General features: G+C 41.4%; 1 protein-coding gene and 1 long non-coding RNA gene across 3 annotated transcripts in view; one reads left to right on the forward strand and one right to left on the reverse strand.

The window, feature by feature from the left end:
• slc2a9l2 (solute carrier family 2 member 9, like 2) overlaps positions 1-15,511 on the reverse strand; it is a 42,561-nt gene that overhangs the window by 9,431 nt on the left and 17,619 nt on the right. Inside the window, exons 7-11 of the mRNA XM_019880662.1 lie at positions 12,123-12,255; positions 9,792-9,979; positions 9,078-9,188; positions 6,503-6,604; positions 5,880-5,955 (exon numbers count right to left, since the gene is read on the reverse strand). Coding sequence (XP_019736221.1) covers positions 5,880-5,955; positions 6,503-6,604; positions 9,078-9,188; positions 9,792-9,979; positions 12,123-12,255 — 610 coding nt within the window. The remainder of the gene's footprint in view (positions 1-5,879; positions 5,956-6,502; positions 6,605-9,077; positions 9,189-9,791; positions 9,980-12,122; positions 12,256-15,511) is intronic.
• The window catches only part of LOC109522270 (uncharacterized), a 25,297-nt gene continuing 19,679 nt past the window's right edge, over positions 9,894-15,511 (forward strand). Inside the window, exons 1-3 of one of the 2 annotated variants that reach the window (XR_002169545.1) lie at positions 9,894-9,982; positions 12,160-12,291; positions 12,399-13,257. This is a non-coding gene — a long non-coding RNA (uncharacterized LOC109522270). Of the gene's footprint in view, positions 9,983-12,159; positions 12,292-12,398; positions 13,258-15,511 lie in introns of those variants that run through there. The other variant, XR_002169546.1, reaches the window with a different exon arrangement.

Genomic DNA, 15,511 nt, shown 5'->3' on the forward strand with positions numbered 1-15,511 from the left:
AAAAGTGCCTCTACAGGGAAGACACTCCGAATTTAGTGATGTTAAGAAAGTGACGCCTCATGAAAGTTTGTTGTCAACGACAGTGTCCATCCATCCTGTCATTTGCTCCTGCTATTTTATTTGTGCAGGGTCATAGGTGAGCTCTCACATTTTATAAACTACTGCAAAATATACCACTCGAGTGTTTGAAAAACTCCAAATGACTTTGTACAAAGTAGACAAACTGCACCAGAAGGTGAACATATGGCCTAAAACTTGTTTCTGTTCACTCGGTGGGGATCCAATCAATGGGCAGCTTTCAGGAAATGTTTATCTGAACCGTGCACACTCTTGCTGCAAAGAACAAGCTGCTAACGTGAGCCAACTGCCTTCACCAGTGGTGCTTGAGTATGACAGATTGGCTTGGCACGCGCTTTACATTTTTGAACAGTGTTTGTTCAATCACACCATCAAATACTGTGCTGTTAAACTTGAACCTCACTGGTGGAGTGCCTCTCTATTTAACGGGAAGAAGCATTTTTTTATCACCAAGATGGTAACGCAACCATCACTTGTTTCTTATCTGGATTGCGTTTTATCTGTCTATCTTTACAAGGAGCGGCAGGTTGATAAATTAAAAAAAATAAAAATAAAAATGGTGGAGATCATGTTTAGTGTCCAGTAAGAATGCGCATGAAAAACAACTTATTGCGATTTATTTCTCTGATAAAAATGCAATCTATTCAGTATCTATAGTGTGTGTTTTTGTTCAAGATCACTTGTAGGCTGAAGTCTATCCCAACAGATTTACAATGAATGGCCAGGAACAACCAGGCTGATCAGCTGTCAAATATTTATCTGGTTAAAAAAAAAAAAATCCTCAAAGGTGGTTGTGTTACAAAATAGTAAATGACAGCTGATGATATGCAAACCTCAGGGGTATTTTCACGAGGCGCCAGAACCATTCTTGCCATTGATTTATTGCTCATGATAAGGAAAACTTTACCTGGTTTCAACTTTCGTCAGCTTTCCATTGATAGCCATCAAATGCCTCAGGCTGTTAATCATCATCATCATCCCCAGAGAGATAAACACAACTAAGTCCAGTCGAAACTTTGGGATTTAACAGAGACCCCAACCCTCCGCAGAAAGCTCAAGTGATAACACCCAACGATACTTGGAGGTAGAAAGTTAGACCCTTGCGCGTAACTAGCTGTTGAGAAAACAGTTATTGTCTTAAGAGGGAACAAAAAAAAAAAGGGAGAAAGAATTTTAAAAAAATGGAATGGCTCTCATTTGGCCAAGAAGTTTGGCTCCAAGGATGACAGAACAGGCTCATGCTTCAGGAAATGTGAAATGAATGCGCCAGATTCCGCACCAGTGTTCATCATTTCAGAGCCTTGCGGACACTCAACTGGGATTTGGAAAGGAAGGTCACAGACACCGCCAGAATGTTTCTCTCAGGGAGCTCGAGTATACGCTTGAGTGTACCAATGCACTCCCGAGTCGGGATCGGGTCTAGTGTCTAACACCTTCACCCGGTGCCTCGCGAACCTAGCAGATGGGTGTCGGGAAGAAAATATTTTAGCGTGGCAGAAAGCTTGAAATAACATGGCAAGAGGACATTGAGAGGGGAGACATTTTTCTGCGTGCTGAAATAATTGTCAAGCTATCAAAATAGAGCGCATTTGAATCGGTGTTGAATTTCACATGGCGAGGACTTTCGTGTCATTACGAACGAACTCTCCAAAGCCCCCCCCCCCCTTTTTTTACGCCATCTTCCTTTTCCTGCAAACTACTAAAAACTACCCTCTCGGTGGAATATTCAGTCAGAAGACAAAGGGTTGAAAACGGAAAGCTGCAGAGTCTGACTCGAAATAGAAGCGACCCACTGGGTCTAAAGGCACAGAGTTTTTCCAAGAGCCTCGAGGCTTGGCAGGCCTTGATAAGATAGGGGCTGATTAGAAACGATATTACATATCAGTCAGTGGAAACAATGAATATGGTTGATGATAGGGCATTTGGACCGTTTAAGAAAAAGAACAGCCTCGAAGCTCCAGGGGGCAAATAACCTGAACGGTGGTTATTTATTTGGTGGTTAAATACGGCCAATGGTCTCTCTTAAAAAAAAAATAAAAATCTTGTGACAATAAGCCTACGGATGTCTGGGTCAGTATTGCGGAGAGCGTTTGTGGAGAACAAAGAGCCTGCAGTCACTCTCGAATTGGAATTAAAGTGACACCTCGGAAGTGACCTTCACTCTAAATGCCCATAAATTGTCTGAATGAGCTCGCATGAGTGCGGGGCAAAATAGCAATTCATCTCTTGTGAAAGCCTGATGACACAAAGTGTTTGAAAATAGAAATGGCAGGAGCCAAAGAAGACTTCTCCTTGGTAAATTATACGAAACCTAGCATTTCATTTTATTTTGTTCATGCACGTGAATAAAACATGGGAATTCTTTCATGTGTACTTAGTACCACAAAGACCGACCGTATGTATCTGTCACGTCTAAAAGCAATCCCCAAGCAGCTTTGGCTGCGGTATCCTTCTGTGACTATGTTTTGTGAGTTTCAGAATCATACACGCGTGGCAGGTCAATGGATCACTCGAAAATGTCCCAAGGTGTGAGTGTGAGCATGGTTGGTTGTTTGTCTATGTGTGCTCTGCGATTGGCTGGCAACCCGCCGACTGCCTGAAGACAGCTGGGACAGACTCCAGTATGCCTGCGACCTTCGTGAGGAGAAGCGGATTAGAAAATGGACGGATGGATGGATGGATGTTTGATCATTGTTTTGAAAAAAACAAAACACATCCCCCCCAGTGCATTTCGGTGGGCATCAATTCTGTACTTATTTTCACTATTTGCAGCACGCCACGGTCCCTGTCCCCCACCAATAATAGGGTCCTGTGTACTCATAAACGCATATGTCTTACGACAGCTACGGACGCTTCAAAAGTAATCACAACCAAATGATTGTCTTTGTGGATATTCAGCAGGGAAGAGCTTTCAAGTTCCGTCTCGCTTTTTTTTTTTTTTTCTTCAGCTGCTCGCACCTCAGTTAAACAGCCTTTTGTGACATCTGGGATTACTTCATATGACTGATTTATCTTCTCTTTGAAAACAGTTACTGATGCAAGGATTTCATGAATAAATTTTCATTCATGTTTACCGACTATTTGTGATACAAAAGCTACGACTGTTCAGTTGCCCAAGATCTTGTAATAACCAGCATATGAAATAAATCCCCAACCACTATTGGGCAAAATAAAAACATTTGTACTTGGATATTCATTGACGTGCTGATATGTGGGGTAAAACTGGCAACACAATGTCCTGATAAGACGGCGAGGACATTCACATTCACAAGCTGTGCAGTGCGGGACAATCGAGGAAGCGGCTTTCAAAGGCTTTGCATTTATTGAAAAACTGCAAGTGGATGATTACTCGGACGGCTTCAAATCAGGTGGCCACTTATCCATTTTCGGAACTGCTTCTCCCACTGAGGGTCACGGCTACCATCCCAGCTGACACGATTCATATCACCATGCATGCAAGGAGCCGGAATCGTTTGAAAACGGTGTCCTAGCCCACCCCAGACGACGGGCCTGTCAATAATCTCTTATTCTTGTGCTCGGGTAGCTCCTGGCATCGTTGATTTGCATGGAACCACAGTGGGTTTGGTTTCGTTCAGCTCTCTTTTAATTAGCACACGCCAAATCCTTACCCAAGGATGTCTCATCTCATCCGTGTGCTTAAATGATGTGAAATAAGCGCACAAATGTTGGTCACTTGACCGTCTTGACTTCACCGATGCAACTGGGGGTTCATTTACTTTTGCATATACACTAGTACCATCTTTCGTGTAGTCTTGGGGTTGCTTAAACAAGTCCTTGTGAAACTATTGATAAATCATGTAAATATCTGACATTATATATATGTATTTACGTCTGTGGGTGGGTGTATTTTTTTACTCACCACAACATGAACTAGTATGTGAACCTTTTGATTAAATAAATGGTACGAATAACATTGCTTCATTATTTTTGTAACTCGCCATGATTTCCCTGAAAAATGAAGCATATTTCTATAATGCTGGAAATGCATCCCAGCATATATGACCAACTCTATTTGTTCACAAGTGGGATTGCACCGAAACGTGATCTTTAGCAAACGAAGATAACTGGGCCACCCGAGAACTCATTCTACTGAATAGATCTGCATACATTTGGACAAGAACATTGGTGTTCTAGCAGTGTGTTGATGACACCCAACCACCTCTTAGATGCGCAATAGAAAATGAATTATCATAATTGTGATTATGTCAATGCCGGAAAGTCTAGAATGGAGAAGGAGCATCGAGCGAACGAATATTAAAATTGAATTCAAAGAGCAAAACAAACGCGGCCAAAAGGCAGCAAAAAGTAAGCACGATATGGAGGGAGATCATGCTGCAGGTGTGCAGAAAGCATTGCGGCCTGCTCAATTTGGAGATGAAGACGCACAGTATGTCTTGCAAAATCAAAGGCAAAAAGTCAAGGTATAAAAACTGTCACTTAAAAAAATAAAATAAAAACACAAAATTTGTCCCGTGTGTACGCGACAACCAGAGAAGGGGGATACATGAATTGTATCATAGTGCACCAAGAGCTACACCCATTCCCTAAAACATTTATCAACCATTTTTTTTCTTAGCTGTCACCATAGAGACAGCTGAACAAATGACTAGCTGGGAGGGCCGATACCACAAGTCTCACAAAGAGCCCCCAGCAGTGAGAGGACCCAATTAACTAGCCCCCCTCAAACTGGACCCTCAACCGCAGTCACCGAGGGAACACTAACAATGGAATGACACACACTTCATCAAAGTGCCGTGTAGAAATGCATCGACGGGAATAAAACCTACTCGCAAACTTTTTAACGCAATTTCTATCGTCATAGGCCAAATATTGAGGTTTATAGGGAGGTTTAAAGTTGAATTCGGTGGCTGCTGAATCTCCAGTCAGGCCATACGTTTGGACGTGAATAAAAAAAAAAAAAAAATTGCAGCAAAAACGTAAATGTCATGAGGAGAAAATCTCTTCATACTGTTTGTTTATCATCAACCATCCACGCATGCAATATTAATTAGTGGTGACAACGTGTTAAAGCTAGTGGAGGCACAGAACATATTGCCAAGATTTCTTTTTATTTGACTTTTGCTTTAATGATGTAATATACGCGCATTTATGAGATGCCTTATCCACAGAGGGGAGAAACGTGTTTACAGCCGCTGATCTAAGCCTTATTGAAACTCTAATCTCCCGGGTCGACTCCATTTTATGTATGAATAGGTGACAAAAACAAATGTCAAACAAGCTGCAAATGCAGCTCAGGATGGAATACTAAATTTGGATCAAAGACGAGTTCAGATGAAACCAACGCTCTTTTCTGTTCGTTCTTTGTGTGTTTGGTTGACTTCATAACGATTGTGGCTCATCCTTCATCTGTTCAAAAGCTCAAGGCACAATCGGGATCATCCCTTGTGTGAACATTAGAATCACAAGCGGTAGAGGGCTTCATTGGTTCCAATGTGCTGTGAATCTCTGCTGTGAAAAGAACACGAGACACAATCGCTCTGCTCCCAGGAAGAGCACATATCCAATGCATGAAAACCTTTGGATGTCAAGCGTGTGTGTGTGTGTGTGTGTGTGTGTGTGTGTGTGTGTGTGTGTGTGTATAAAGTTTGAAAACATGGAGCCTGGAGCTCATTCCATTTTCCATTTTGAGTAAGCTTTAATCCAGACTTGGTCAACTCATGCTGCCACATAACCGGGGAAGCTGGAGTACAATCTGCACATTTTTTTTAAAAGGTCATTTAAGCATAAGAAGGGGTGAGACTATAAAACAGAAGTAATACCTGGCCCGGAGCAGAAGGAAGCGATCACTGCCAGGATGCAGACATAACTGAGGTAAGGCATCCATGACACGCTGTCCTAGGAAGAGAAAGGGAAGGTGGTGCCATTGTAAGAGTAAATGCAGCAAAGTGTCAATCCTTCTTCAAGTGAAGTACGTCTACCTTCACCTTTCCCGTTCCGTTGATCATATCTAACACTGCTGAAATGTGATCTATTTGCGGATATATAACCACAGCTCCGAATGTCACAACTGTGCAAGTTTGACCTCAAGATTAATTCGTGTGCCCCGGTGGACTTGTGTCTTTAAAGGGTACTCAGACGATTAACAATTCAACCCTGGATAAAAGAGTAGATTAGAAAAAGTGCAATACTTTCATGACTCTCCATTATTTTATGACTTGTCTTTCGTTTTGTGCAGTCACTGATATGGAGTGAGTGGCTGATGGTACAGTGGGACACTGACTTGTGTGCGCGCAGCGGGGGAATCTGTTCCCACTCAGTGGGAGTTTTGCACTCCCCTTTTCAACCAACGTTTTCTTTTTCATTCACTATGTTACTATACCACAGAAGAGAGTTCCGGGACAAGATGACAGGAGGAGGAGTTTGAGTTAGAGCAGAATCTTACTTGAAAATTGAGGAACACTGTGAGTAGACTGAAGAACACCGCCATGGCGCTGAACCCAAATATGAGCAGAGGTTTTCGCCCGATTCGTTCTATCACCAAGCCCTGGAAAGAGGACGAAGACAGCATCGTATCAGAAACATGTGCGACAAGTGATAGAATAAATCTTTCACATATTGGAGGTATACTATCTTGACCACACCACAGCGCTTTGTACTGTCCAAGATAATGTCTTTAGCGCCGTTGTGGCTAGCAATTGAAACAACTGAAAGTTGCTCATTGTAAATGTTTATATTTACGTACGTAACTGTTTAATCACTCAGACAAACGACATGGCTTTCGGCAAATATTGTTGAGGCAACACTACAGCTCAAATGTCAAAATACAGCCGTTAATGTTTGGCTATAGCAAACATTATTGACAAAGAAGCCCATGAAGTTCTATTTGGATGCAGTTGAGGCGGTGGTGAGATGCATTAACCCCCACCGCGCCCGCTCACCCCCAAAGCGGCACGTAGAGGGGGTGTTAAGATATTCAGGGCGCCGGTCTGACCTCGGCGGTCAGATTTCATGAAGCTGTGGAAAAGGTCATTGCTGTTTGTACGATATCGTATGCATGCCACCAGCTCAGCAGAGACAAGGTTGAACAGGAACAGGAAGTATTTTCCTCTCATGTTTGAGTGTGCGCGTGTGTGCGTGCGTCCCACTTGCCCCGAAGGCACTGGACATCTCTCTATGAGCCGCCACTGCAGCCGATTCAATTTTTCTTCCGACAAATAAAACAGCTCAGAGTCCACTAATTTTATTGCTGTTCATGAAGTTGCATTTCGACTTCGACAGTAAATGACAAAGAAACGCAAGTCGCTGATAATAGACTGAACGCACTGAATGAAATCTGCATTCACCCGGAGCACGTCTCATCTGCACTTCTTGGCAGAGGTCAAAGCTGTGACTTTCGCACTCATGGTTGACAGGACTAAAACGTCTCGTCATTATTCATCACATCAAGAAGTAGACGAGCCATTAAAGACAAGTAGCCGCAGCTTGAGGCGCCACTGGCCCTTCATGTGCCGCGATCTTGGCACCATTCACAGATAAACCCTTGGGGGAGGTGTTGCGCGTGAAAATGTACTTTGGCCTTGACAGTCACTCTGGTGACAATTAAACACAAAGACAATAAAAGGACACGTTAACGTTTGCACGCAGACTTTTGCTGCACTCTAATGGTTGTGTACGTTTGAAGAAGTCACCGTTTATTTTTATATTTTCTCTCCCTCGTCAGAGAAAGTCGCTGGACCGAATAAAGAGCCACAAACTGTCAGCCACTGAGGCACGTCAGTCAACAATGTAACCAAGCAAAACTTGAGAAACAAGTAAGGAGAAAATGCATGTGATAAGACGGACGAATACTGGACAATTTTATAGAACATGGAGTAATAAGAGAACACACAGGGGATGAGTCACAAAAAGGTGCTTGGAACTTATGGTACACAGGCAAGTGAGTGCACCCCACACACAAACGCTATGAGGGAATCCAATTCCAAGATAAAAACAAGCTTTAACAATAAGGAATCCCAAAAAATGGCGAACCCCATCCAAATGCCATTAGAAAATCAATAGTGCATTGATCGCAGAGCTGGTGAAGCAAGAAAAGTCATCACAATTACAAAGAAGCACACCTTGTGGAAATATTACAAATCTGAAACTGGGCTGGAACACAGACAATGAAAAATACGGAGAGTAATAACAAAAAAAAAAAAAAAAAAATGCATTCGCAGCCAACAAGCAACGGTCGAAAACGGTCTTGTGAGTGAGCCGAATACAGAAATGAGCTGAAGCCGGTTGTCTTCTCAAACAACGGGCAACGTTGGCTTTAATTAAATGGAAAATTCAAACATGGCATGACCTCAACTGCACGCAACGGGCATAATTAGGCATTGTCCTCGGGCAGTGGAAATGAGATGAAGAGGCGCACCTGAGAAACATCTTGAAACTCTAACATTTGCAGTTATGCCAAATTACACTGTGATAGAAACAATTAAGAAGACTCTCTGCTTTCCGATTTCTTTTACCACACAGCACATTGTACTAAAGCACAAAGGCATAAATTAGGACATGCAAATGAGCTGTTCGTTTTTTCGTTAACCAGTGTTAAGAATACATTGAGGTTGTGGGCAATTACAACCATCCCATTAATGATTGTAGGGAGGCAAACTTGAGATTGCATACTTAAGAGTTTTTTTCTTGTTTAAGGGTTGAAGTGTGTATTAGGAATATACAAGTAGCTCACTCTAAACACAAATAAAATAAAACAACAACAAAGAGGCCGCAAAATGATGTTCCTGTGTGCTACCGGAGAGGCTGTGGTTATTAAATTAATCACCATCAGGGTAAAGCACCTTTAACAAACGTAGTGAACCCCATTCCATATGTATAATGGCGCTTTGAATATGAAATAAAATGATTACAAATGCAAAGCCTATCACAATGATGCATAGAAAAATAATTTCAAGGGGGTTTAGGGCAGCGAGGAAACAGCGAACACATCAATAAGACGATTTTAAGGTGGCAATACTCACAGAGATGATAGCGGAAAACGTCTCGATACCTCCTGTGCTGAGGGTTATGTACGGGATGATATTTTGAGCAAAGCCTGCTTCTTGTAGGATCCCATTAGTGTAGTACCAGATCTGGAAACAAACAATAGACGATCAGTGAAACTCAGTCTTACCTTTGGGTGGACAACAAAAGATGCTAATAAAACTAATGTCTTGGCCCTGTGGTCTGTAAGCAGTTCACAAGCTGTTGGCCAATTAGCCCAAAATGAAAAATTATCAAACAAACATGAGCTGTTTTCTTTCCCCATAAAACAGTACCTCAGAAAACCCTTGACAAGACGGCGCATGCATGTCACATATTCGCGGTCTCCATTTGATTGCTGACACCTGAGCATATGTATAACTGAGAATTTGGTCGTTCATCTGGTACACATTTTGTTTATATGTATTGATTCCAAGACATATATAAGAGTGTAAAAAGTGTGATGTCAAGCGCCAGTCTACTCGACTGTATCTACCTACCATCGATATTGACACTTATAATAATACAGCCTTACAGCCATACTGTGGTGCTAATTAACATATATTTTTGGCAACACTTTCGGCAATCACACTTTTAAAAAGTAACCGAAAACAACTAGAGTGGTCAAAACTGCATTTGGAAAAAAAAGTGTCAAGTTCGATTGTACTGTCTTATTTCATGTCGGTCGAACAAAATTGAGAGGCGTATCTTACAGCGTTGAGGCCGCAGAGTTGATAGCTGGCCATCGTGACCACGACGGTGATGAGCTGCCAGCGAACAGACCGGCTTTTCAGAAGTTGTACCATGGAGACCGTGTGGAGAGTTTCTTGAGCTCGTGCCTCTGCGTGGACCTCTTCCATCTCAAGAGAAACATCCTTTTTACCGAGGAATCTCTGAAAGGCTGGTCACGCAAGTGTACAAATAGCATTAGCATACCCGTAGTTGTCTTAAAAAAATTTAATTCGGAATCTGGCACTGGAAAGATAATATGCGTCACGCCTTCTTTATTTTTTGACAAGCTAGTTGTTCATCTTTTCTTTGTATGTATGTATGTATGTATGTATGTATGTATGTATGTAATGTGTTTCTTTTCATATGTCCGACTTGGGTAGTTTGGTTGTCTCTTAAATGCTCAACAAATAAAGTTAGGTTGAGAGCTGAGTTGTATTTTAATCCAAAGAGCAGTGACGACAATTAGAAATAAGATAAATAGACGGAGAATAGTTTTAAAGTTTAAACAGTTGAATTGTATTTGAAACAAATTTTTGCCTTGCCTTTTTGCAGCTCGGGACCTTTCTTTGAACTTTTAAGTGAAGCACTAGGGGGAATTTGTTGGTTTTAACGCATCACTTCCTTCACTTTAATAGTCATAAAGTTAAAACCCAGTGGTGAGAGGTACCTCAGGCTGCGTGCAGATTGAGGGCACAAGCTAGTTTGAGAATGTTTTCAAACAAAATGAGCCCAAAAGCTTTATACATAAGACAGCATCAAAGTTCTACCAGTGCCAGTGGTAATCGTGGACGGTCCATCATTGTGCAGTATTTTCATCCTTATTATAAATTGGCGTCACATCAATGAGACTTTGAGGCTGTTCGGCTGGTCAAAGTGTGTTACATGGATGTGTTCAGGTTTTCAGGGGAGCTTTTGTGTGTCTCAGAAAAAGTGCTGTGATACTATGAGGACCTCACAGAGTCACCTCTTAATATTTACACATTGTTGACCACAATTTCTGCTGAAGCAACAACATGGATTTGTAGCGCTGCTCAGGCTCCGGGGAGCAGCCAGTGGCTGACAGCTATATGAAGGATGTGAGGCGCGTTTGGGTGAAGTTTCCTCTTAACGGGCAATCTTGTTTTCCTCAAGGACAGAGAGTACTCCAGCAGCCAGTGATTGGCACTATATGTACAAACATCAGCAAATGCATATTTTACCGATAATTAAACACTAATCAGCAGCAGCAGCAGACATGAGCACAGCATGACTGTTCGAGGAGGGTCATTTTCTTCCGGCATGTCAAGAATGAACTTGCAAGACTTGACACACACGTACTCCTTAGTACGTTTTTGTCTGCTCAAAAGAGAAAGGACTTCCTTTGATGTCAATTTGAACTGACACATATTGAAGAGCATAAACAAAGACAGATGGCAGAGAGGAAAGAAGAATGTGTCCCCTAAAAAGAAGCAGTCCTCGAATGCAAAGGAGTTGACAACGAAGGTCAAATTGCACAAAGGTTAGAGAACAGGGGCATGATCTATACAATTAAGCGAAATAAATGTTGTTTTTTAACTTAGATTTCTTACTGCTTGTATTATGAATGTGTTGGGCATAATTGGTATATGCGTGCATTTTATTTCATGAAACCCCGACTGTGGGTGGTGTGGTAAACGGTGACTTCTCAGCCACATTCTCAGTATGTAGAATTGTGCAGCAAAAGGCCACATGTATTCTTAAAACAGTTGAGTCAAAAACAGCAAATTTTGGTTTAAATTTGACCCAATTACCGTGTTAATAAAGGACTGACCCACACTTGGGTCAATTTGAGCTAAAAAATTGGGTTATTCAGTTTTGACCCAACTTTTAGGGTTAAATAAAGATGACAAACTGGTTGATTTTTGACCCAACCAAAACATTACAGGCACATCACCCAATACATGTTGAATTTGAACCAACAATTTGGTGACTTTCATCAGAAATAACCCAGAATTTTACCCAACACAAACAAACCAAAAATTGAGTTAATGAAAAGAACCCAACTGTTTTTAAGAGTGCATGTTCATAAGCTTTACGAGTCCATTGTCAAGGGTACAAAAGAGGTCCCTCTTCAGAAGAAGTTGCACCACGTGAATACAAACAACAAAATTATCTTTTTTTCGTAGCAAAAGAAAAATATAATGCAAAGCAAATATCATACTTGATTCTCTAGTTTCATGACATCTCCAGGAACAACACGAAATGCGGTGTGCAGCCAATGCAAGTGTTTGTAAGTGTTACAAAGCAGCTTAAGCGAGAGTGCTTTCATTACTCGGCCGCATTTGTTACAGTACCTCTCTCTGCTGCAGCCTCATCCCTCCTCTCAATCAGCAGGTAACGAGGACTCTCAGGGAGGAAAGGCAGAACGCAGAGCTGCAGCACTGCAGGCAATGCCAGGAAGGAAAACAAGTAGTTCCACCTGGACTCCTGGAGTCACAAATCGCCAACATCAGGGTTGTGCAGGTCAGAGGTGTATGCTCAAGTGTGTTTGAATTACCTTCGTACGGTTCCTGACTACTGGCGGCAACAATTGTCATGAACACATTTTCTTGACGATACTCTCTATCCAGAATATGAACAAACAAAATGAATCGGTCTCCCTGCGGGACTGGGAATGCCTCCGGCGAGGCAAATTCGGATTTCCCTGCTAAAACTGCTTCCCCCCGCAATCCGATGCCAGATAAGCGGAAGAAAATGGATGGATGAATGAACAAAGACAGGGCAAGGTAAGACTCAATCGGACAATCTCGCTTGCCATACATACCATATTTAAAATTTTTATTTTTATTTTTTTTTAGCTTTCCTTGGCTTTTCTGTGTATTTACCGAGTATCTCATGACAAGAGTATCAATGCAGATAAGCCAAAGAGCGAAATGTTCATGAAGATCTTAAACCCCCCCCAAAAAAAAATAATAAAAGTAACTTACAGACCAAATCAGTAGTCATCAAAAATAAACTTTGCTCAACGTTTTATTGTTTTACTAACTCTTTCAACGGTTGACTGTACTAAAATATGAATGAAAACATTGCCCTTGTGATAGCTTAATTCAACTGCAAATATTTTAAGTGGGGCAACATTAATTCGAAATCAGTTACAAAAATGGAACGAAAATGTAGGGATGGATGGCTCGAGGGGAAAATTTTCGGTTGACCAACCTCCTGAAACAGATGCTTTGAGGTTCCAGTAGCGGGCCCCAAAATAAAAATACATTCAGAAAAAAAGCCATATGAAATTGTTTTCTATTGCGTAATTGGATGACATGTCTATCATTGGATGTTTGTATCGGGAACTTGTCATGACACAGTATGAGCTGCCACTATTTTTATTATTATTATTATTTTTTTTTTTTTACCGTCATCCCTATGCTGACTGAAACACAAAATCAGTAAGTGATAAGATCAATATAATAAATTCGGACTATCAGAATAGTTTATTTCATGGCTGTCTCCAGTGGTGCTCTTGGAGGTTGCTGCAAAGATGAATAGACAAACAAACGGTGGATTTATGAGCATGAGGGAGGTCATTTACATTGTCTCTGCTGCCGTATACCCCGCATCCTTTGAAATGTGCCTTGGAAGCTATATATTCATCATTCACAGCCTGGTAGATTCATGAGCGTGGAAATGAAACGTCCTCTTTTCAAACAGGCCACACAGAAAAAAAAAAAAAAAAAGAACACTTGAGTCATTTAGCATAAATGTATATTTCAACACTAGCAGGTTGTTACCCAAGCAGCATTTCCGTCAGTATTTCATCCATCCACCTTCTATATCACTTTTCCTAATCAGGGTCACGGATGGACTGAAGCCGATTGTCTTTATTATTATTTTTTACAATTAATGACTCGGTTAAGTGACAGTAAAAGGACTGTACTCGTTTTCTAGCACGGCTCTGCGGGTGCTTGTCAATCCAGCAACAGGCGAAGACGCCCATGAGATGCACCGCAGGGAATCATAAACACGTCATATTTCTACAATGCGGAGGAGTTGCTTGGCAATTCCGCATGAACTTTTATCATTCAGCTTGCACAGACATTTTTCTTCAATTCACTGGCTAGTCCCTGAAGAAAAATGGAACTTTAATTTTTTTTCCCCATCAGCTTCTGCCTAAATCCAAATACATTTTGTATGATTGTGAATTACTGACAGATTGTGTGGCGCACTGGTGCCCCACCCCCTGAGAGAGAGAGAGAGAGCGCGAGAGAGAGAGAGAGAGAGAGAGAGAGAGAGAGAGAGAGAGAGAGAGAGAGAGAGAGTGTCAATGGACGTTACTCATAAAATCTGATGAATGTTCAACCTGATGTTTTGCTTTTCACCAAAGCTACAGATTAATCTTCTGTTGGTTTTGACAGTTCTTTAGGTAGTGGAAGTAAGCACCACTAACCTTACCTCGGGTATAAAATTTGGAATTTGGAGTATGATTTATTGTTGTTTGAATGTGTGTTGTGATTGTTCATTCTAAGTGGAATAGGTCCAAGATCCCGACGCATAAAGCAAATGAAATTATTTTGCCAATTTTCAACAGAATCAGATGATCCGTGTTCTCCTGCATGTTCTGTGAAAATAGGAGTTGGACAATTGTGTTTTCTGAGGTCATGTTTCTGTTCATAGCAAATGACCTTTCGGTTCTGCATGCTGTGACGCGCAGTTGGAGATACAATATGATCCCGTGCTGTTTTCTTCCTTATGTTACAGCATTTCAACATGCACTTTCTCCAATAATGCACTTTCTCCAATCTCTATTACGATAAGCGGTTGTTCGAGCTGATTTTTTTCAGTGAAGAAAAGGAAAAAACGTTCACTTTCAGTCAAATACGAGATACCATCGGTCCCATTTTTCATGTCTCAAAGTGCAATCCACAATAAAAGGAATAAAAAGGCAGACTGGGCAATATACAGCATCTGCTCCTGCTAAATGTGTGTACAAACAAACATAATGGTTGGTGTTTTTCTAATAGATTGCTGTAATACTTGTTCTTTTTTTTTTTTTTTATCTGAACATGTTATACACACACTTTTCATCGGACAGCCACATTGTAAAATGAAATAGACAGCACTTCTTGTCATCTTTGGGCAAATGACTGCACATTGCACACAAATAAACCGTTTACAGGAAACAAAAAAGTGTAAACACACAATTTAATGATGTGCCCTGCGAGGTTATTGGTGTTTTTTTCCCCCTCTTTGAGTCATCTCATGCTACAGCACTGAGACTAGGGGGTGTATGCTGTCATGTCGTGATTGAATGCAGATGAAAAAAATAAGAAAAAAAAAGGCTTTTGGCCTCAGCTGACACAACAAAGCAAAGGTGAAAGCACATTTAATGGCAGCTTCCCACAAGTTAAATGCAGGAGACAAAAATGGTTTGTGTAGTAGGTAAGCTGGAATGGAAATGTCAGAAGGGCCATGTTGTTTGGTTGAGCATTTGTACTATCTGTGTTATCACAGTCTTCATTACTTCTCTTAACCACAAAAAAAAAAAAAGTCATCATCAAAATAATAAATACTCCAGCGAGAAACAACAATCCCGTTGAAAATGTTGACCTGGTATGTTAGTCAGTAGCTATCCATCCATCCATATTCTGATCCGCTCTATCCTCACCAGGGTCGCAGGGCGTGCTGGAGCCTATCCCAGCTGTCTTCGGGCAGTAGGCGGGGGACACCCTGAACCGGTTGCCAGCCA

This window comes from Hippocampus comes, unplaced genomic scaffold, assembly GCF_001891065.2.
Source record: "Hippocampus comes isolate QL1 unplaced genomic scaffold, H_comes_QL1_v1.1 scaffold68, whole genome shotgun sequence".
NCBI classification, from domain to species: Eukaryota; Metazoa; Chordata; class Actinopteri; order Syngnathiformes; family Syngnathidae; genus Hippocampus; species Hippocampus comes.